Below are 22,254 nucleotides of genomic sequence, written 5' to 3' on the forward strand. Positions count from 1 at the left end.
TCCGCCCCCGTTTTCCTCTCACCCGGTAACTCTGCCCGGGAGTGGCTCCACCTCTGACAAAAATCTGTCCTGGTTAAACTGGAAGGTGCAGGAAAGCCGACCTCCGAGAGCCGGGAAAACAGAGAGCTAGCTTGAGGCTGCCGCTGCACCGGTGGGATCTAGCTAAGACCCTCCCACAGCGGAACTGCGGGGCCGCAGAGGAAGGGGCGGTGCCGGCGCACACAAACCAGGCAGACACTTCCACGTGACCAGCATCGGCCAATAGAAGGCCGGGGCAATAGCAGCGGGGAATTTCAAACGTGTTTGCGGAGTGTGGCTTGGATTCCATCTTTTCTTCTCTTTTTGGCTTTCTGGCGGTGAGTTCGGCCTCGGAAGTGCACGGCAGAAGTGCAGCGGCAGCGTGTGTACAGGCTCTTTAGCCGCACGGGTCGGTAAGTGGTGGGGGCGAGGCGGAGGCGGCTCAGCGGAGTATACCACGTAGGGCGCGGCTACAGCAGCTGGAGGGGGAGGGGAGGCCTTGCTGCCTCCGCTAGGCCACAGGGCGTTGCCTGAGTTTTTGTTCAGGATCGCGGAAGCGAGAGGTAGTTGTGGGTCCCTCTGGGTAGAGGGCCTGGAGGGGCACCTGGGGAGACTTTGGGACCTAAGATCCTCTCCTAAAAGTCACTTCCTCTCTTGTCTGGTGTTTTAAAACTGGGACAGGAGATGGAGGCTCTTTTCTGACAGTTACCTTTCGAACCTGACTTAAAAAGGTGGTATCTAGCTGCTTACTTTACCTCCCCTTTTAGTTATTAAATACCAGAGGTCATTGGCGGCATTGATATCAATGATCCTGCCTTACTGGGTTGATGTTTGAGAATTACAGAGGTGAGATTGACAGGAAGGCTGCAGACGCTTTGTTGACCAATTATCACCACCATGCAGATGAGCAAGTGCTTGGTATAAGGATACAGTAGATTCTTGATGTTAGAGTGATTAAGTTAGCAAGTCAGGATTCTGAGAGAAATGCACAAGAACAAGCCTGCAGATATCCCATTTATCAGTAAAGGGCTGGGATGGTAGAGCCCTTGCAGTGTGCGGGCTTGCTCTCATAAAGCAGGTGACTAAAGGAATGGCCGTTCACATCACCGAAAGGATTCTTTCTATGTTTCTACCAGAATCCAAACTAACAGTCCATCACATTTCCTCGAAGGCCAGAACTTGCAAATGACCCAGAGAAAATAATTCTGGAGAAAGAGTGAAAGGCATTCAGTGTGTAGAAGAAAAATTGGAAAGTTTGAAGGAGGGAGGGGCAGCAATTTCTATGTTACGCAATGGAAGTTCTGTTAGGAAGAAAATATAACTGGCCTATTGGGAACCTTGATGAACAAACTTCAAATATATGCAGTTGTTTTTATGAACATAGCTTCACAAATACTTTAATACATCTGTGTTAAGATGTGTTTACATAAGTAATGCTTTAGTCTTCTGGGTTCTAAAACTCTAGTTGCAGTGTTTTTTTCTCTTTAATGCTAGTAATGTACAGGAATTTTGATTAGTTCAGTTTTTTTTTCTTTAGAAATGGAGGCTGAGGATTTAAGTGGCAAAGAATTGACAATTGATTCAATAATCAACAAAGTGAGAGATTTTAAAAATAAATTTAAAAATGAAGACCTTACTGATGAGCTAAGCTTGAATAAAGTCCCTTCTGATACCACAGGTGAGTTTCTTTTTTTTTTTTTTTTTTGAGTGACTACTAAGCAAAGGAATAAAATGTTAACCACTGTATGTTCACATTAATGTAAGTTTCAGTAATTGATGCTTTATGAAAAAAACATCATTTATTACAGTGTACTCAGAGGTAGTTTTCTTAACTCTTCTGTAATTGTCAGCTGTTCTTTCTGCTGATATGCTTGCTATCAGTAGATTGCTGTTTTTGCTTCAAAATGGAAAGCCTTACCAACCTTAATAAAATTATGTACAAGATTAAAGTCAGAAACCCAATTTTTTATTTAGGGAGTCTTTCTATTACTCCCTTGACCTGTTTTTTCTATTCTCTTGCTCACTCTGTTCCAGCCACTGTGGCTTTCCTGCTGTCTGTCCTATACACTAGACCAACTCTTACCCCACTGTCTTTTCTCTTGCCCTCTGCAGTGAAGTGAACACCACTCCCCAGATACCTGCTCATTCTTACCCCTTTAGGTCTTTATTCAAATGTCATCTCAAGGAGGCCTTCCCTAAGTCACCAATTTAAAATAGTAACCTGTTGAGGTGGGAGTGTGTCCCCTCACTCCCTTTCCTGTTATTTTTTTTCTTCATAGCACTAATCACTTTACATCTGATTTATTCATGTGTTTATTTATTGTTCTCTTCCACTAGAAAGGGGGCTCTATGAGGGCATGGTTTTTATTTGTTTTGTTATGTCTGCACAACTTGGAATGGTGTCTGGCACATATTGGGCACTTAAATTATTTGTTGAGTGATGAATGAGTGAAAATGCCGAAATTTTAATACTCAACCTTTATGCCACAAATTAGCTCAGAAGCCTAATTTACTACATTTCAGATTATTGACATCATTTGAAAAGTGACCTTTAGAAAAGTTTGTCATATCTATACTAACCATTAAGTGGATGAAGGATTGAAAATAAATGGAAGAACCTGTAATCTAGTCATGGTGACAGATTATATTTACTTGAAACAAGCTTGAAACTTATCATTTTGGTGTTAAATTCTTAGTAGTATACCACCATACTTTGTTATGTGTATTTAAAAAGCACTATCAAAGCTTGTACACCAAGGTAGATGAGTCCTTATTTAAAATCCTTAGCTCACTCAAGCCTCTAAGTACTCAATATCTATTGATAACTGGGATGTGCAACATTAAATTAAGTATTGAGGAAGACTCAAAAATGCTTAAAACCATGGTTTCTGGATGAGAGAACTTATGAAATCATTATGCTACATGTAATATATGTTTGTCAACAACGAATACAAACACTATAAATACAGTGCTTCAAATGCTGAGTGGAAGGAGAATGGGGTATTCAGAGGCATGAAGAATACATCTGCAAAGACACTTTTTTAGACATCTTACAGAGTAATTTGTTAGGAAAGCAATGGGCGGTAAAACTGGAAATGAAGTTAAGGTCAGACTAGATTAAATTTAAGATAAAAAAGCAAGGTTATGAATGTACTATGTTTTAGTAGGATGCAGAAACAGTACTTTTGCTTGCAAAAGTAAAGATTTAGCCCTTGTCGAAGATAACTGAAACTGATGGCAGGAATGATAGTTTCTCTGAGAAATAAGAACTTAATCATATTTAGTAATGACTAAAATATCATAAATAGGAGAAGGTAACTGAAACTGGCGGAAGGAATGATAGTTTCTCTGAGAATAGTTTCTCTGGCAATTTAATCAGCCCTGCCTGGTGTGGCTCAGTGGATTGAGTGCTGGCATGCCAGCCGAGGGGTTGCCAGTTCCCAGTCGAGGGCACGTGCCTGGATTGTGGGCCAGGCCGCAGTACCCTACTGCATGTGGGAGGCAAGCACACGTTGATGGTTCTCTCTCTCTCTTGCCTTCTCTAAAAAGAATAAATAAATAAATAAATTAATTAATTAATTAAAAAGAAAAGAAAGTTATGGATAAATATGAGTAACTTGGAGGGAGAAGAAAATAACCATATTAGTTGCTTATCTTTTGTAAACTGCTTTTGTTAGATTGGTTTAAAAGTAAGTTTGAGTTATGTGGAGATAATGTTGGGTAAAAAAGTTTACAATAGGATTGGAGTAATAAGTATCTAAGTTTTTAATGAATAGGTCATTAATGAATTTTCTAAGAAAGTTGGTACAAGTGGTAGTGAGAAAACCTTAGGTTTCTTTGAATAGTTAGGATGCTGAAATAGAATTATGCTGTTACAGCATAAAATATTTTTAGACTACATATGGTTTTTAAAAGCTACTTATATAAACAAAGTAGCTTTGTTATCTCTAAATCTTTTCCTTCAAAATATATAACTCTTTATAGTAAAATATAGCTTGATAAAAGATACCTATGCAGTAAGTTGCTTATATTTACACAAATTTTAAATTTTTTAGAAAGTATTTTAAGAAAGTTATGTACATTGACATTGAAAGTATAACTATAATTTGACAGAAAAGTGCAATATGGCATTAATTTTTATGTCTTACTGTTATTATGGCATATTTTGTTTACTTTATTCAGATAATTCGGGAACTGTTAACCAAATTATGATGATGGCGAACAACCCAGAGGACTGGTTGAATTTGTTGCTCAAACTAGAGAAAAACAGTGTCCCCCTAAATGATGCCCTTTTAAATAAATTGATTGGTCGTTACAGTCAAGCAATTGAAGCACTTCCTCCAGATAAATATGGCCAAAATGAGAGTTTTGCTCGAATTCAAGTGAGATTTGCTGAATTAAAAGCGTAAGTGTTAATATTTTAACTGCATTACATAACTACATTACAAAAAGGTAAAATGAAAACAAGTCAGGATTATTTGTAAGAATATTAATATTTTTTACCAAATTCTTTTGTTTATAATCAGCAAGGAAATAATGTAAACTCTGTTTTCTATGTACATATCTCCCCAACTTCCCTATGCTTGGGTCTGTCTTGAAAGATTTTTTTAAATAACCCTGATAGGACTTGATTTTATACACACACAAAAAACAATACCCCATGTCTTTTAGAAAATAAAATGAAAAATTATAAAACTTAGGTAGCTGTGCCCTTTTACTTAAACTTTGACTCTGAAATCTTTTTTGCAGTATTCAAGAGCCGGATGATGCACGTGACTACTTTCAAATGGCCAGAGCAAACTGCAAGAAATTTGCTTTTGTGCATATATCTTTTGCACAGTTTGAACTATCACAAGGTAACTTGAAATATCAAGTCCCAATTTTATGTAAAAGATAACTTCCTTTGTAACTCATATGCTAATATTAAACAATATGTGAAGTGGTAATTTGAGACAAGAGAAGACAGGAAAGTTGATGAGATAATATTATGGGTAAGAATCCCACCTGAGTGCAAATGCAGAGAATACTTGTTATACTAACTCTTCCACTTGTAAAAAGGAATGCAGGGAAATAAGCATGAACATCACGTCTGTGCTTAGTTAGATTCAGAAACAGTCTAAGGAAAGCGGCTTTTCACTGAGTATTTGTGAGATGAAGGAGATAAGATATTTAAGCTAGAGCTTAAGACAAGCTTTTTTATGCTCTGATTTCATAGCACTGAAATGAACATCAAAATATAATTTAGCACTAGTTGGTGGTTCCCCTCTGAAGAAAAATAAGTAAACTGCTGTAGAAGCTTTTATTTCTTGCTCACCTGGTGGTTCTTATTCTGTACTTTTTGGACAGGACCAGGGCAATCTCTTCCTCAGAGATTTTTAGCCTGGCCATTCATAGTCTTCTCTCTTTCTCATTTTCTGGGGCCTCTGGATCTACCCTCAGTCTGTCCTCTTGGTCACATGTTCCTGTTTTCCCTCAGACTTCTTTCTGCTGTATTTCGGATCCCATTTGCCACCAGATACACACATTATCACTCTTGGTTTGGCTCGGCTAGCACCCCATGATGGTACTCAAATTGGGGCTCAGTAATTGGAGAGTATTCTCTAGGGTTGAGGTTGGAGAAAAGCATTGTACCAACTCCTTGCTTATTAAAATAAGTTTGGCTGGGCCTTTAAGACCTTTTGTCTTTTCTTCATTCTACCTAAATTTTTTTTGAGGTATTGTGGCCTATCAATAGCAACTATAAACTTTACATCTTTAGAACACACAGATATTGAAAATCACAAATAGTGATATGTGAAAAAGAAATGCACTTTATCTGTACTGCTGCATTGTAATATTAACCTCAAGATCAAAATCATGTTCAAAAATTATTTTGAACAAGGTTGATGAATGGGCTTTTAGGAAATATACAACATCTTTGAAATCTTATGTGTAGTTTGGTGTGTATGTTTGTAGGGGTAGAGGACATTCCGTGGTTTTCATCAAATTGTCATTGAAGTCTGTAAGCTGCCTAATTACTAGTTATCTAAGCCTTTTTTGTTTGCTGTGCTAAAATGTTCAATATATGAAATTCTGTCACTGCTGTCAATAAATGTAGATGTAGTAACCACCATCAAATATATTTATATTCTTAAAACTTGTAAATTGTCTGAAGCTAGAGGACATCTCTTAATCATCTTTATACCCTAAGTACCAAGTTCATAGCATTGCTCCTATAAATGTTGATAACATTCTATAAGATACATGATATATGTATTTTACCATTTATAACAAAATAGACTTAAATAGATTGGGTAAGTTTGCAATTGAAGTAAAATTTGTTTGGTAGTTTATCTGTGTGGTTTATTTATTTATTTATTTATTTACTTATTTAAAGATTTTATTTATTTATTTTAGAGAGGGAAGGGAGGGAGATAGAGAGAGAGAAACATCAATGTGCAGTTGCTGGGGGTCATGGCCTGCAACCCCGGCATGTGCCCTGACTGGGAATCAAACCTGCGACACTTTGGTTCTCAGCCCGTGCTCAATCCACTGAGTTACGCCAGCCAGGGCTAATTTATCTGTGTTTGGAAAGGTAATTATGGTAATTATTTTTACATTTCAAGGGTGGTGTAGCTAAGTCTGATAGGTAAAGATTAATCTATCATTGCTATTTTTCTTACAAGAATCCTTTTGATGGAGGATTCCCTTTAGCAAAAGATGTCAACCTTTTCTTAATGACTGAATGTCATTATGAATGATAATTATTATATTGCAGTGTAACAGATTGATGCTCTTGGGTCTATCACAGACAGCATCTAGGGCTTACCTTTTCCTTTTACTAATTTCCTTGAGGGTCCTAAGTGTTTTCATTGGCCTTTGGTGTCTCCACTTTGTAACTGCTTTGTTATACTTCTTTTACATCTGAAAATGGACAGTGGTAATACACTAATGCACAAATACATCAGTTACATATTACACAAGTAAACTATTAGAGGTGAGTTGTTTATCAGAACTGAGGCTGTTAATTTGCTTATGAAATAAAGCTCAAGAGCCTTGGAATGAGTATTTTTGCCTAAAGCTTTTAAATTTTTTTCAAGGTCCTAAAGAATAAGAATCTGGAGAGTGAAGATGGCTACATTAAAATAATTATCCATTTCTACTTTGTTAGGTAATTTCAAAAAAAGCAAACAACTTCTTCAAAAAGCTGTGGAATGTGGAGCGGTACCACTACAAATGCTGGAAATTGCCATTCAGAATTTAAACCTCCAAAAAAAGCAGCTTCTTTCAGAGGAGGAAAAGAAGAGTTTATCAGGTAAATATACTAGTGTGTGCTAATACTTTTCTGTGGTTGATTATCTGTGAAAAGAGATTAAGGGTAATATTTTATAGAAAAACATCATTTATGTAGAATGGGCACAATCTAAGTTTAAATTTCATATTTAAAGGAGGTGAGGCACTTAGAAGTAAAGTCTTTATTATTATGTTGGATACTTGGTTGTTGTTGATCACACTTTCACTGGTAACACATAAAAAGCAACTTGATCTAAGCAGGGCAATCACTTTTTGCTTTTAAAAATGGGGCATGTGCCTTTAATCTGGGGAAACAATTATGTAATTATGAAATAGTTATTAAATGTAGTTAGACAATTATCTTGAGAACATCTTTAAGTCTGCATATCTTATTTAGGAGCAGGTCTACAAATTGACCATAAGTGTTCTTATTTATGAAATTACTTATGTATTCCTTATATCTTTACAAATTTAATCACAATTTCAAAATTTTTACAACAGCTACAGTTTTAAGTGCCCAGGAATCGTTCCCCAATTCCCTTGGACAGAGTAGGAACATCAGCTGTGATTCCAGAGGACAGACTGCGAAAGCCAGGTTTCTCTCTGGGTGAGGAAATTGAGCCTGTATACGATAACATACATATTTTCATGTAAGAGTGATAACAGTATTTAGCAAGTAATGGAAATACATATGTTAATATTATTCTTTTAAAAATTGAGGGTATTTTCTTCTGTTTAGAGAGAATGTGCCCCCTCAAGATGCAGATATAAGTCATCGAAATCCCTTAAAACAAACAAACAAAGCTAAACGCGTAAGTTAGTTTTTTAATCTATTTTGATTAAGGTGGTAGTGATGAGGTTTTCATTTCCTACTTGGTCACTAAATCTTTCAAAACATTTTCAGTCATGCCCATTTGGAAGAGTCCCCGTTAACCTTCTAAATAGCCCAGATTGTCATGAGGAGACTGATGGCCCAGTTGTACCAAGTTTTACAAAAAGGTATGTTTGGGTTTTAATTTTTTAACATGTTTTCAATATTTGCATATTGATAGCAGAATGGTCTTATAGTAATTACAATTAAATCTTTATTTAGTATTAAATGTTACCAAGTCTTTAAATGACAGGGATAAAAAATAAGTAAGGGATTTGACTTTGTTGTGCTTTTTCACTCATTAAAAATATTCACTAAAGGAACTATTAAAAAATAGGAAACATGGAGGAAAAACATTAAGACAACCTGAAACTTAAAAGACTGCAGACATACCCAAACTCCTGTTGTTTGAACATTTCTCACTTCAATTGGTAGCCTCTCTGTTAAAAGTTCCTTTCTGGTGCATATATAGAAGTCCCCATAGCAAGGGTGAAGGAGGTCTGGGCATGATTTCTTTTCCAACTAGCTCAAGAAGCAGGGCAGCTATCAGTGGAAAGTTTGATGAATCCACTCATTTGTTTCAGAGGCTAGGACATCAAGAAGTGAGGCCGAGTAGGTAGAGATACAGTGTTGTTTATTACATCCAATGTGTCTCCTTCCTTCAGCTTAAGTGTTTATTCCCATAAAACAAATGGGAATATAGTGTTCCAGCTTAGCTAATGGTATTTTTCTGGTCTACTGCTAACTCTGATCACTTCATAAAATTATTTCCATTGGAATAGTTTCCTTGGATTCTAGAGAACCATTCGGCAAATAAACTTTAGAAACACAAATGAGCCCTGGCTGGTGTGGTTCAGTGGACCATTTGTCAGCCTGCTAACCAAGGGGTTGCTGGTTCAATTCCCAATCAGGACACATGCCTGGGTTGCAGGACAGGTCCACAATAGGGGACGCACAAGAGGCAACCACACTGATGTTTCTCTCTCTCCGTCCCTTCCCTTCTATCTAAAAATAAGTAAATAAACTCCAAGCAAGCAAGCAAGCAAGAAAGAAAGAATTGTTATTAGTTGGCATCTTCTACACTTCAATTCCTGTTATATATAGGCTGGACTGTGTATAATATTAAAAGAGTATTTTGGTTATCAGGTTAAGCTATGGAATGTTATGATTATTATCTTATCATCTTCATTTCAAATACCTAACTAAAGAATAAAGAAGTTTCTCACACTCTAAGAAAATACAAATAAAAACATACTGGGCATTTTTTTCTTATTATGATAGACTATGCTAGGCACTATGGAGGCCCACAGAAGGGTTTATAGTCTAGTTCTTATCCTTAAACTATTTGCAATCTGAAGTGTAGCTTCACTTACACATTGCTGTTCCTTTCTCTTTTCCCATGATCACACCCTAATTGCAATCGTTACTTACTACATAATGAAGTACATAGTCACCTACTAATCTCTATCATTTTTGTTATTGCTGAGCACCTAAAATCACATTTGTGCTAGAATCATGTTATTTTTTAAAATACCTTTTCAAGAGATTTTCTTCCATTTAAAAAAAGTATAGTTAAAAAGTCAACTTTAAAATAGAAAAATATACTGAAAAGATTGAATTCAAATTAAATGTTAAAATTACTTTGTTTTGTGGGTAATAGGCGGACCTCTAGAACAGAATGCCGAGAAGTGGTTATGCCTGAATCTAAATCAAGTGGAAATGATTCCTGTGAATTGAGAAATTTAAAGGTATTTCTATTTTTGAAATTTTTAAAAGGTTTTATTTTTATTTATTTATTTTTAGAGAGGGGGGAAGAGAGGGAGAAAGAGAGGGGGAGAAACATCAATGTGTGGTTGCCCCCTCACAGGGGACCTGGCCCGCAACCTAGGCATATGCCCTAACTGGGAATCAACCCTTTGGTTCACAGCCCACATTCAGTCCACTGAGCTACACCAGCCAGGGCTCTATTTTTGAATTTTTATATGGAGCAAAGGTTTTTGAGTCAGGGTTCATGGAGCTTTTTCTGTGAAAGGCAACCCATAGTTTGTACAATATCTTTAACAGTGCCCCTGAAGCCCCAAGAGATGTAGGACCACTAATGGGAAGTGGTACAGAAGTCCTAAACTCTTTCTCCAAGGCTGAGGTGGTAGAGATCAATCATCTCCTGGGACAAATGAAGTAACACGTCTTATGCATATGCTTAAGTAGACTCAGTGGCCTGGGTTTGGTAATAGCTGGGGGAGTCATTTCTCCCAGCTTTAGTTTCTTGGTATGTTTAATCAAATGATCTGGCAGGACATCTTAGACAAAAATTAGAGAATAAATTGTGATTTACAGAGGTGAGGACTTAGTCTGGTGTGTTGATATGGCAGAGCAACTTTGTGTGAACTTTAAAGACCAGGAAAGTTTTAGTCTCTGATACACTGATTTTTAGGTGTTATACTATTCTTACTGTATTTGAGTAAGACCCCCTGGCATCATAGTGAGGGTCTCTTCAATTGTATATTCTTTGTAATTCCTCTTTCATGGTCTATGCTTTAAAATAATAATTTTAGCCAATCACAGCTATCTTAGAGAAAAATTCATAGGTTTGCTAAAATTTTACTTTCTGGATTTAGAATAACTATTGTCTTAGTCTCACACAAATCTTAATTTTGAATAATGATCTTATTTTTGGTGATAAAATATCATAGTAATAAAATAATGAGGCGTGTTTTATGTTGGATTCAGACTTTCTAACCTCACTTTTTAAGTGAATATATTCTAGCAGTTGATTAATATGCCCATTAAAAGCAAGTTGGCCAAGTTTATGGTTATGGTTATTACTATTACTCTAGTCAGTAATTCAAGAAGTTAATCGTTTCTTGGAGCTTGTGAGTCTTCATGTGCTTAAAATTGATAATTTTTCTAGCAGTGTTTTCACATACATGAGACTTTAGTATATTGAACACTAAGGCAAATTAGTACTACTGTTTATGAAACTTTTATTATTGATATCTTATTTTCATGTAGTCTGTTCAAAATGTCCACTCCAAGGAACCTCTGGTATCAGATGAGAAAAGTTCAGAACTTATTACTGATTCAATAACCCTGAAGAATAAAGTTGAATCAAGTTTTCTAAGAAAATTAGAAGGTAAGACTTCCTTAAGAAAATCATTTTGTTGGTAGAGAATGCTAACCAGCCACCTAAGATCTGTAATATAAGTAAGACTTTGTCCCTTTTTCTACCTTATATTTCAGTTGAATTATAAAGAGTGTATAAAAGACATTGAATTCTGTAGCAAAGGAAGTTTTATTCACCTAAAAAATGCATAAAAGAAAGAGTGTATGGAAAGTACCATGGAGCTGAGTTATTTTTCTCAGTTGGTTTGAGAAATACTTTCTGGAAAGGACACAGAAGCTGTGTTTATATGACACTTCTCCTTTTCCTCTTTAATCAAACATTTAGTTTTCCACTATGTGACTACTATGATGAATGCTCTAAGGATATGCAAATGAATGACTCAGAGTCCCAAGGAGGCTGCCATCCAATGTGGGAGATATACTGCTAAATATAGTACTGGGTAGAATGTAGAGTGTGTCATGAGAACCACATAAATGAAATGCTATGAGAACTCGGAGGAGAAATTTGAAAAACTAATTTAGGGGAAATAAGGTTAATACTTCGTGGAAGAGAAGAAACGAGAAAAACTATTAGGGGTTAATAAATAGGAAGGAATACTAGTGACTATTTCAGATGAAGGGAATAGCATATGCAGAAGAATAAAACATTTTAGGAACTAAAGACAGTCTAGTTATGCTGAAAACTTTAACACAGGTAGTATAGAAAGGCAAGGTAAGACTTGGTAAACCTCAAATGGCTGCCTTAAATTTTTTATTCTTTTAGATGTCAGAGTACCATTAAAGATTTTTGAGCAGGGTCATTAAATGGATGATCATTGTCCAAACAAAGGTTGTTAGATTGGATGTATGATTTTTTTCTTTTGATTGGACTGAGGAGAGGTACTGGGACAAAACTAGGCTTGCTCTGGACTCATTTGGGTTTATTCTGGATTTGCCTGATTTAGCCCTGAAAGTCCCATGTCTCAGGAAAGCCCTCAGTCCCCAGCAAACTGAGGTGGTTAGTCATCCTAGAATAGTCTTCTTGCTATTATTTTGATTGGGAATAGATCATTAATCCTAGTATTTGGGGAAGACTGTTAGATTTTATACTTTCATGGCATCTACTATAAACTCGTGTGATTAAGGACTAATGTGATACCTAATTTAATGTTTTAAAATGAAGACATACCAATAATACTTATTATATAGTAAAACTTCTAATTATAAAAACTGCCCAGATCATAAGAGTATAGGCAATGCAATGTTTCATTCATACTTATTGCTATGTAGTGTATTCAAAGGACGATGTTGCTGGGTCACCAGATGTGTATACGCTCACCTTTAGTAGACAGTGCCCAACAGTTTTCCAGAGTGGGTGTACTGTTGAACAGCAGTTGTATTGCACTTGCTCCATATTCTTCTCAGTCATTTTATTGTTGGGTTTTAGTTTTAGATGTTTTGATGCTACTAAGTATTATCTCTTTGTGGTTTTAATTTGCATTTCCTTGATGTCTAATGATGTTGAACATCTTTCTGATTGTTTATTGGTTATTTGGATATCCTCTTGTGAAGCACGTGTTGGAGTCTCTTGCCAATTTTTCTGTTGGGTTTTTTTTCTTATTGATTTTTAGGAGATGTTATATCATCTAGATACAGATCCTTTTGTTGGATATATGTATTACAAGTGACTTCTCCCATTATGTGGTGAAGACTTTTGATGAAAAGAAGTTCATAATTATCATGCATTTTAATTTATTAATTTTTTCTTTTGGGGTGAGTGTTTTCTGTGTCTTTAAACAAATCTTTTCCTACTCTAAGATCATAAATTTTATGTAAGATCAAATGACAAGATCCTTTTTTCCGATGTGTATATCCAGTTGATCCATTGGTGTTTGTTGAAAAGACCCTCTTTTCCCTCACTGAATTGTTGTAAATTAGGTTATTCTGTGTGTGATGTGTGGATTTGGATTCTTCTCTGTTCCATAGTTCTTTTTGTCTATCTTTGTGCTAATACTGTACCGTTCTAATTAGTGCAGTAAGTCTTCATATCTGTCAGAAATACTTCCAGTTTCATTTCTTCATATCAGTGTAAATCTCCCAACTTTGTTCTTCAAGACTATGTTAGCTATTCTGAGCCTTTTGGATTTCCATATAAATATTACAGTCTATCAGATTACATTTTTTAAAAAGATTTTTTTTATTTATTTTTAGACAGATGGGGAGGGAGAGAGAGGGAGAGAAGTATCAATGTGTGGTTGCCTCTTACATGCCCTATACTGCGGACCTGGCCCACAACCCAGGCATGTGCCCTGACTGGGAATAGACCATGGACCCTTTGGTTCTCAGGCCAGCACTCAATCCACTGAGCTGCATCAGCCAGGACCAGACTACATTTTTTTAAAATGGGATTTTGATTGAGACCTAATGGGACAAGCTCACATCTTAACAAATTTTATACTATACTAACCTAACATTCATTTAAGTAGTCTTTAAAATATTGAGAGCATCATTTTCTCCATAGAGATTTTGGTTATCTTTTGCTAGAGTTATTCCTAAATATTTGACAGCTTTTGATGCTCTAATGAATGGGATCTTTAAAAAAAATTATATCCTGTTTTTTCTTTGTTGCTGATATATAAAAATACAACTGATTTTAGTTATTGATCTTAGATGCATTGACATTGCTAAATTCATTGAATAATTTTAATATTTTATTATAGATTCTTTCATGTCATTTGAAAATAATATAACTTTTTTTTCCTTCTAAGTCTTTTAATTTTCACTTCCTTTCTTTGCTGTAGTGCACTTAACATCTTCAGTATAGTGGTGAATAGAAGGGATGATATGTGGCAGTCTTTTTTCATTCCATATTTTAGAGGGGAGTTTTCAGTATATTATCCTTGTATGATAATTGCTGTAGATTTTTGTAGCTGCTCTTTATCAAGTATCAAAAGAGTGAGTTTTGCTTTATACCTAGATCATTAGTTTTTTTGTAAGCGCCTGGGTGTTGAAATTTATAAAATTCTTCAGTGTTTATTGAGTTGATCATATTTTTTCCCTTTTTTTAAATTTTATTTATTTTTTAGAGAGTGTAAAGGAGGGAGGAAGAGAGGAAGAGAAACATTGATGTTCACACATCAATCAGTTTTCTCCTCCATGCCCTCAACTAGGGACCTGGCCTGCAACCCTGGCATGTGCCCTGACTGGGAACTGAACCCATAACCTTTTGTTTTGCAGGCTGCTGCTCAGCCCACTGAGCCACACCAGCCAGGACTGAGTTTGTCATATTTTTTCTTCTCTATTCTATTATGACAAATTGATTTTCAAATAGTAAGCAAACTTAACATTTAGGAATATACACAAAATGATCATAATTTATATTCTTTTGTATATGAATTGAAAATATTTTAAGATTTTTGCATCTATTGTGATAGGAATGGAATATTGATATTCATAGAATAGTAAATATATTGTTGAGGCTCTTGTTTTTTTCTTTTTTAATTTAAATTATATTTTATTGCTTATGCTGTTACAGTTGTTCCAATTTCCCCTCCTTTCCCCTCGTCCACCCAGAGCACCCCCCCCGCCCCCCCCCCCCGTAAGCATCCCGTACCATTGTCCATGGGTCATGCATATATATTCTTTGGCTACTATAGTCCCTATGCCGTACTTTATTTTACATCCCCATGACCATTCTGTAACAACCAACTTGTACTTCTTAATCCCTTCACCTTTTTCTCCCATCTGCCCAGCTCCCCTCCCTTTATATCTATGATTCTGTTTCTGTTCTGTTTGTTTATATTGTTTTTTAGATTCAATTGTTGATAGATACATATTTGTTGCTATTTTATTGTTCATATTTTGGTCTTCTTAAAGGAGATCCTTTATATTTTATATAATATTGTTTTGGTGATGCTGAGCTCTTTTAGTTTTTTCTTGTCTGGAAGCTCTTTATCTGTCCTTCGATTCTAAATGATAGTTTTGCTGGGAGAGTAATCTTGGTTGCAGGTCCTTGCTTTTCTTCACTTTGAATATTATGAATTCCTTCTAGCCTGCAAAATTTCTTTTGAGAAATCAGCCTTATGGGAGCTCCCTTATAGGTAACTAATTTCTTTTTTCTTACTTCTTTTAAAATTCTTTGTCTTTAACCTTTTGCATTTTAATTATGATGTGCCTTGGTTGGGCCTCTTTGCATCCATTGTGTTCGGGACTCTGAGCTTCCTGGACTTGTATGTCTGTTACTTTCACCAAGTTAGGGAAGTTTTCTGCCATTATTTTTTTCAAGTAGTTTTTCAATTTCTTTCTCTCTTCTCCTTCCAGCACCCTCAGGTTGGTATACTTGAAGTTGTTCCAGAGGCTCCTTGCACTATTCTCATTTTTTTGGATTCCTTTTTCTTGTTTTTCTGATTAGGCGTTTTTTCTTCCTTATATTCTAAATCGCTTATTTGATTCTTGGCTTCATCCACTCTTACTATTGATTCTTTGTAAATTGTTTTTCATTTCAGTTAGTGTACACTTCATTTCTGACCGGTTCTTTTTTATGGTTTTCATGCCCTTTTTTATACTGTTGAAGTTCTCACTGAGTTCACTGAGCATTCTTATAACCTAGGTTTTGAACTATACATCTTGATTCCTCATTTTGGCAACCTCTCTGTGTTTGTTTCTATGTATGAAATAGAACTGCTGTGACTACCTAGCTTGGAAGAGTGGCCTAATGTAGTAAGTGTCCTGTAGGGTCCAGCCTCCCTTACCTCCCAAGCTGGGGAGTGCCCACCGTGTGGGCTATGCATACTCTCCTCTTGTAGTTGAGCCTTGATTGCTATTGGCAGATCAATGGGAGTGACTTACCCAGGCCAGTCAGCTGTAAGGACTAGCTGTGACCACTGACCACCAACCTCTGACCCCTGTGGAAGATCAGCTGTGCAGGGGCCCATGCCACACAGCAGGACTTACTTCAGCAGGGCTCTGGTGCCCGCTAAGTTCACCTTTGACTATGTCATTTGTAGAGGTGGTGGGATGGTTGTGCTCCAACGTGGTGCGAAGCTGTCCCCTGGGTACACAGGCTATTGGGCCTGTTGAGGCACTTTTGTTCAGAGACCCTTAAAGTAAATCGCAAGCCAGTTTAAGGTAAACTTTTTGTTAAAAAGTAGGAGTCTGTAAAAATGGTGACTTAGCTTATCTTTATTAGTAAGACTTTATAACATGTGTTTTTTAATTTTTACTTATTTACTTAGTTTCTGGTAAAGACCAGAAAAATTTAAATTCAGAATGCCCTCTGATAATAAAACCCTAAGCACTTAAGATGGCTGTGTTGCAGGTTTGTGAAATTGGTTTGCTATAAGCAAATTGTCAACAACTGGCTTAACGTTTTTGATTCCACTCTTCGTTTTTAAAAGCAAAATGCTAATCATTTGCAGCATGTTCTAGTGTTTAGGTGTAATTTTGTTGTTATAAAATATTCTTGCATTTTAATGACAATAACAACAAAACAATTTCAGAACCTAAAGAAGATCAAGAACCAAAAGTTCCAGAAAGTAACCAGAAACAATGGCAATCTAAAAAAAGGTCAAAATGTGTAAACCAGAATCATGCTGCTTCTTCAAATCAATGGCAGATTCCAGAGATAACCCGAAAAGTTGATACAGAGGTAACTTTCTTTTCCTCTCATGTAACATGCCATTGTTCCAAATGTGATGATCATGTTATTTTCTTTATTAACTTCTTATGCACCATATTTAGTGGAATAGTTTACTTAATGTTTTTATTATTTACAAAACAATGTTCAGTAACAGTTTCAGTAAGAGTGTATGCCAAGTTGAAGTCTTTTCTATTTATTTTATTCTGTTCTATTTTCAGTAGTGTTTCTAGATTACTGTTGGACTGCTATAGGGATCAGCAAGCTACAGGCTGTGGGTCAAATCTGTTTCCCAGCCTGTGTGTGTGCAAATGATGTTTTATTGGAACACAAACATGCCGGTTCATTTACTTATATCTATGGCTACTTTCAAACTGAAACAGCAGAGTTGAGTAGTTGCAACAGAGATGATCTAGTCTTAAAATGTTTACTGTATTGCCCTTTACAGAAAACAGTATGCTGATCCTTGCTCTAGTGCAGTGCACATCAAAGCATTTGACAATTTCCTATTGTCGTCCTCATGGATGGAATAGAAAACATAACACTAGACAATGCATGTGAATTTGTAACAGTGGCTAGACGCCATTTCAGACGGAATGGTCTGGTAGACTACTGGAAAGCCATACCTATTTTAGTCCTTGGCTCTACTTTTTATCACTGTTTGTTTTCAGTTATATTCTAACTCCGTAGTTCTCAAATATTTGGGCCTTGGGACCTTCTTTTACCCACTTAATTATCAAGACACCCAAAGAGCTTTTGTTTACATAGGTTATGTTTATCTGTATTGACTGTATTAGAAAGTAAAACCAAGAATTTTAAAAATATTTATTAATATATTAAAAACAATATACCCATTACATGTGAATATAGATGCACTTCTATGAAAAACAAGTATTTTGTATTACTGAGGTATAATTGATATATAACATATTAGTCACAGGTATACAACATAATGATTTTATATTTGTGGATATCATGAATTGATCACCATAACAAATCTCATTAATGTCTGCCACCATACATAGCTGCAAAATTTTTCTGTCTGGCAATGAGAACTTTAAGATCTACTTGCTTAACAACTTTCAAGTATGTAATACAGTATTATTAACTATTGTCTCCATGATGTCTATTATATCCCCATGACTTAATTTTTAAAGATTTTTTTAAAAATCCTCACCTGAGGACATGCTTATTGATTATTGATTTGAGAGCGAGGGGTAGGGAGGAAGAAAGAGGGAGGGAGAGAACATCATTTGTTTGCCTCTCATCTGCACCCTGATAGGGGACCAAACCCACAACCTAGGTATGTGCTGTGATTGGGAATCCAACCCCTGACCTTTTAATTTACAGGACAATGGTCCAAGTAATTGAGCCACATCAGCCAGGGCTAAGATTTTACATATAAGTGAAACTATGTAGTATTTATCTTTCTGTGTCTGACATATTTCACTTATCACAATGTCCTCAGGTCCATCCATGTGTTCACAAATAGCAAGATTTCATTCTTTAGGCTGAATAATACTCCATTGTGTATGTACTCCTATATCATATTTTTTTATTCATTTATCCATCAGTGGATACTTGTGTTTTTTCCATATCTTGATCATTGTAAATAATGCTGCAGTGAACATGAACATGAGTGTGCATATTATCTTTTTAGGTGTTTTCATTTTCTTCAGATAAATACACAGAAGTGGAATTGCTGGGTCATATAGTAGTTATGTTTTTAATTTTTCTATATTATTTTTCATAGTGGCTGTACCAGTTTATATTCCCACTAAGAGTGCACAAGGGTTACCTTTTTTCTACAAAACACTCATATTTCTTGTCTTTTTGATAATAGTCATTCTAATAGGTGTGAGGAGATACCTCAATGTGGTTTTTATTGTTTTCCCCTGATGATTATTGATATTGAGCATCTTTTCATATGTCCATTGGTCATCTGTATATCTCCTTTGGGAAAAAGTTTGTTCAGATCTTTGCCCATTTTTTTAACCAGATGATGATGATGATGATGATGATGATGATTTTGCTCTTGAGTTTATATGAGTTTTTAATATATATTTTGGGTGTTTACCCTTAATCAATATATGATTTGCAACTATTTTTCCCCATTCTTTAGATTGCCATTTCATTTTGTTGCTGGTTTTCTTTTCTGTGCAGAAGCTTTTTAGTTTGATGTAGTCTCACTTATTTTTGTTTCTGTTGTCTGCTTTTGGTGTCAGATCAAAAAAATCATAACCAAGACCCATGTCAGAGAACTTATTGCCTATGTTTTCTTTTAAAAGTTTTATGGTTTCAGATCCTACATGCAAGTGTTTAGCGCATTTTGAGTTAATTTTTGTGTATGGTTTATGATAGTGGTTCGTTTTCTTGTTTTTCATGTGACTGTCTAGTTTTCCCAAGTTCATTTACTGAAGAGACTCTTCCTTCCCTGTTATGTTCAGTACATTTTTGGCCCCTTTTGTTGTAAATTAATTGACCGTGTATTTCTGAGTTTATTTCTGTACTCTGTTGTGTTCCTGTGGTGTGTGTGTGTGTGTGTGTGTGTGTATATGCCATTACCATACTTTTTTGATTACTATAGCTTTGTAATATAGTTTGACATCAGGGTTGTGATGCCTCCAGCTTTGTTCTTAAGATTGTTTTGGTGTTTGGGTTTTTTATAGTTTTATACAAATGTCACCAGAATTTTGATATGGATTGCATTGAATATAGATTGGTTTGGGTATTATGGACATTCTAACAGTATTGATTTTTCAACTTCATCAGCATGCACTATCTTTATTTGTGTCTTTTTCAATTTTTTCATCAGTGTCTTGTAATTTTTAGTATACACTTCTCTCACCTCCTTGGTTAAATTTATTCCTAGGTATGGTATTCTTTTTTATTTAATCATAAATGGGATTGTTTTTTAATTTTTTTCCTGATCATTATCAATTTTTAAGAAATGCAACAGATTTTTGCATATTGATTTTGTGTTTTGAAAGTTTACTGACTTTGTTAGTTCTGACAATCTTTTGGAGTTTTGGGGGTTTTCTATATATAATACCATGTCATATCCAAATAGTGACTGTTTTACTTTTTCCTTTCAAATATGATGCACTTTATTCCTTTCCTAATTGCTCTGGCTAGGACTTCCAATGTTGTTTTGAATAAAAGTAGCAAGAGTGTACATGCTTATCTTATTACTGATCTTAAAAGAAAAGCTTTCAGCTTTTCACAATCAAGTAAGATGTTATCTATGGGCTGGTCATATATGGCCTTTATTATGTTGAGTTACATTACCTCTGAAAAATAAGTATTTTTTGAAACAAAATTATAGTGAGAAGAGTGACATTGTTTTACAATTAATTTAATGGTTGACTTAACAGAAAACTGGATTTCTTGTATCTGCTTTTGCATTAATCTTTTCTTAGTATATGTTCAATAGCATTGAGTAAACTCCAGTATATACTCATGAAAGAATGAAAGTGTAAAAGGCAAATAATGTCTTAGTATATTGAGGAAGATCGTTTTAACCTCTGAGACTTCCTGAGAAGGTCTTGGGACCACTGTTTTGTTTTGTTTTGTTTTGTTTTTGCTTCTCCTGGATTACTCTTGGAGAACCATCAACATACATAAGTGATGACGTGGATAGTCAATGTTAGATGAAAAGGATCCTAACAGGTTGAATCATGGATCGTATTAAATAGCATCTTTTTTTCTTAAACCTGTAAGTCAATAGTATGATAAAGGAACTTAAAACAATTTAATTGTCATTAGGGAAATGCACATCAAAACCACATTGAGATACTATTTTATACCCACTAACATGATTATCATTAAAAAGAGATAATAACAAGTGTCGATGAAGATGTGGAACCCTTATATACTATTGGAAAAATGTAAAGTGATGCAGTCACTTGGAAAATGGTATGGCAGTTCCTCAAGAGGTTAAACACAGAATTACCATATGATCCAGAGTTCCACTCTTAGGTATATACTCAAGGAAACAGAATACAGATATAAATTTGTACATGAATGTTCATAGCAGCTTTATTAATAATTCCCTAAAGGTGGAAATAACCCAAATATCCATCAAGTAGAGAGTGAATAAACAAGTTGTGGTATTCTAATTTTATTTTTTATTTTTCAACAATAAAAAATAATGAAGTAATGATAAATACTATAACACAGATGAACCTTGAATACATATTAAGTGTAAGAAGCATGTTCAGAATAGGCACAAATCCACATAAAAGGTAGATTAGTGGTCGCCACAAAGACTGGAAAGAGTAGAGAATGGGCATGAATGCTAATGAATATGGAGTTTCTTTTTTTTTCTCTTTCCTTTTTTTAAGATTTTGTTGTTCATTTTTAGAGAAAAGGGAAGGGTGGGAGAATGAGAGGGAGAGAAACACTGATAGATTGCCTCTTGCATGCCCCCAGCCTGGGACCTGGCCTGCCACCCAGGCTTGTGCTATGTGACCAGGAACTGAACCCGCAACCTATTGCTTCGTGAGCCAATGCCTAACCCACTGAGCCGCACCACTCAGGGCTAGAGTTTCTTTCTAAGATAGTGAAAGTGGTCTGTAACTAAATAATGGTGACGATTGCACACTCTCATAAATATTAAAATCCACTGAACCACTTAGAAAAAAAGAAACTAGGCAGTTTTCTTAGGTCACTGTTTCTCCAACAGCCTTCTCAAGTAGAGGTTGTTTTTGCCTCTCATCTCACCTTAGAGCTAAAAGGTCCCTATTACAGTGTCCAGATTGTTTCTTCTCTTGTCCTGCTCATTGCTGTCATATTTGAACATACCGAGGACTCCCCATTAATTCATTGAAGATATTAGGCTGTGGATCACCTCTATCTACTTCAAACCAACAACTACCATCTTTTTTGTTGTTGGTTTCATAGCCTTATCTATCACTAGTCTTATACCTGGCTCCCAAATTTATAACTTCTTTCTCCCTTGTGACCATTCTCTTAATTTCATTTTAGCTATTCATTCCTGTATCCTTAATTCTAATCTCCAAAAGTCCCAAATGCAAACATCCCACTCCGTGACAATAATATTTACATTTTCCCTGCCTAATAATCTTACAACAGTTTCTCAGTACCATCCTGACTGTTTATCCAAATATATATGTGAGGAAATCTTAATGAAATGGAAAATTTATCCAGGAAAAGAGATACAGTGGCGGCCATGCTTGCTAACTTGAAAACTTAAAGGACAGAAATGTAGAAAGTAAAAGAGATTTATGCATTGTGGGTCTCAAGAGCATAATGTGGGCAAGTAGGTTAAAAATTATAATACAGAAACTGATTTAATCTAAACTTCTGTGAAGCCTTTCTAATTATGAAAGCTGTC

General features: G+C 35.5%; 1 protein-coding gene across 4 annotated transcripts in view; it reads left to right on the forward strand.

Annotated features, from left to right (window-relative positions):
- The first annotated feature begins 258 nt into the window (after nucleotides 1-258).
- TTK (TTK protein kinase) overlaps nucleotides 259-22,254 on the forward strand; it is a 38,217-nt gene continuing 16,221 nt past the window's right edge. The window contains exons 1-11 of one of the 4 annotated variants that reach the window (XM_028509142.2): nucleotides 259-431; nucleotides 1,556-1,696; nucleotides 4,201-4,423; nucleotides 4,768-4,874; nucleotides 7,169-7,312; nucleotides 7,792-7,897; nucleotides 8,030-8,102; nucleotides 8,195-8,289; nucleotides 9,822-9,909; nucleotides 11,174-11,294; nucleotides 16,762-16,910. In XM_028509142.2, coding sequence (XP_028364943.1) covers nucleotides 1,558-1,696; nucleotides 4,201-4,423; nucleotides 4,768-4,874; nucleotides 7,169-7,312; nucleotides 7,792-7,897; nucleotides 8,030-8,102; nucleotides 8,195-8,289; nucleotides 9,822-9,909; nucleotides 11,174-11,294; nucleotides 16,762-16,910 — 1,245 coding nt within the window. In that variant the 5' untranslated portion in view covers nucleotides 259-431; nucleotides 1,556-1,557. Of the gene's footprint in view, nucleotides 432-1,554; nucleotides 1,697-4,200; nucleotides 4,424-4,767; nucleotides 4,875-7,168; nucleotides 7,313-7,791; nucleotides 7,898-8,029; nucleotides 8,103-8,194; nucleotides 8,290-9,821; nucleotides 9,910-11,173; nucleotides 11,295-16,758; nucleotides 16,911-22,254 lie in introns of all 4 variants that reach the window. The other 3 variants (XM_036024385.1, XM_036024386.1, XM_028509143.2) reach the window with 3 other exon arrangements.

Source organism: Phyllostomus discolor, chromosome 4 (assembly GCF_004126475.2).
Source record: "Phyllostomus discolor isolate MPI-MPIP mPhyDis1 chromosome 4, mPhyDis1.pri.v3, whole genome shotgun sequence".
Taxonomy (NCBI): domain Eukaryota; kingdom Metazoa; phylum Chordata; class Mammalia; order Chiroptera; family Phyllostomidae; genus Phyllostomus; species Phyllostomus discolor.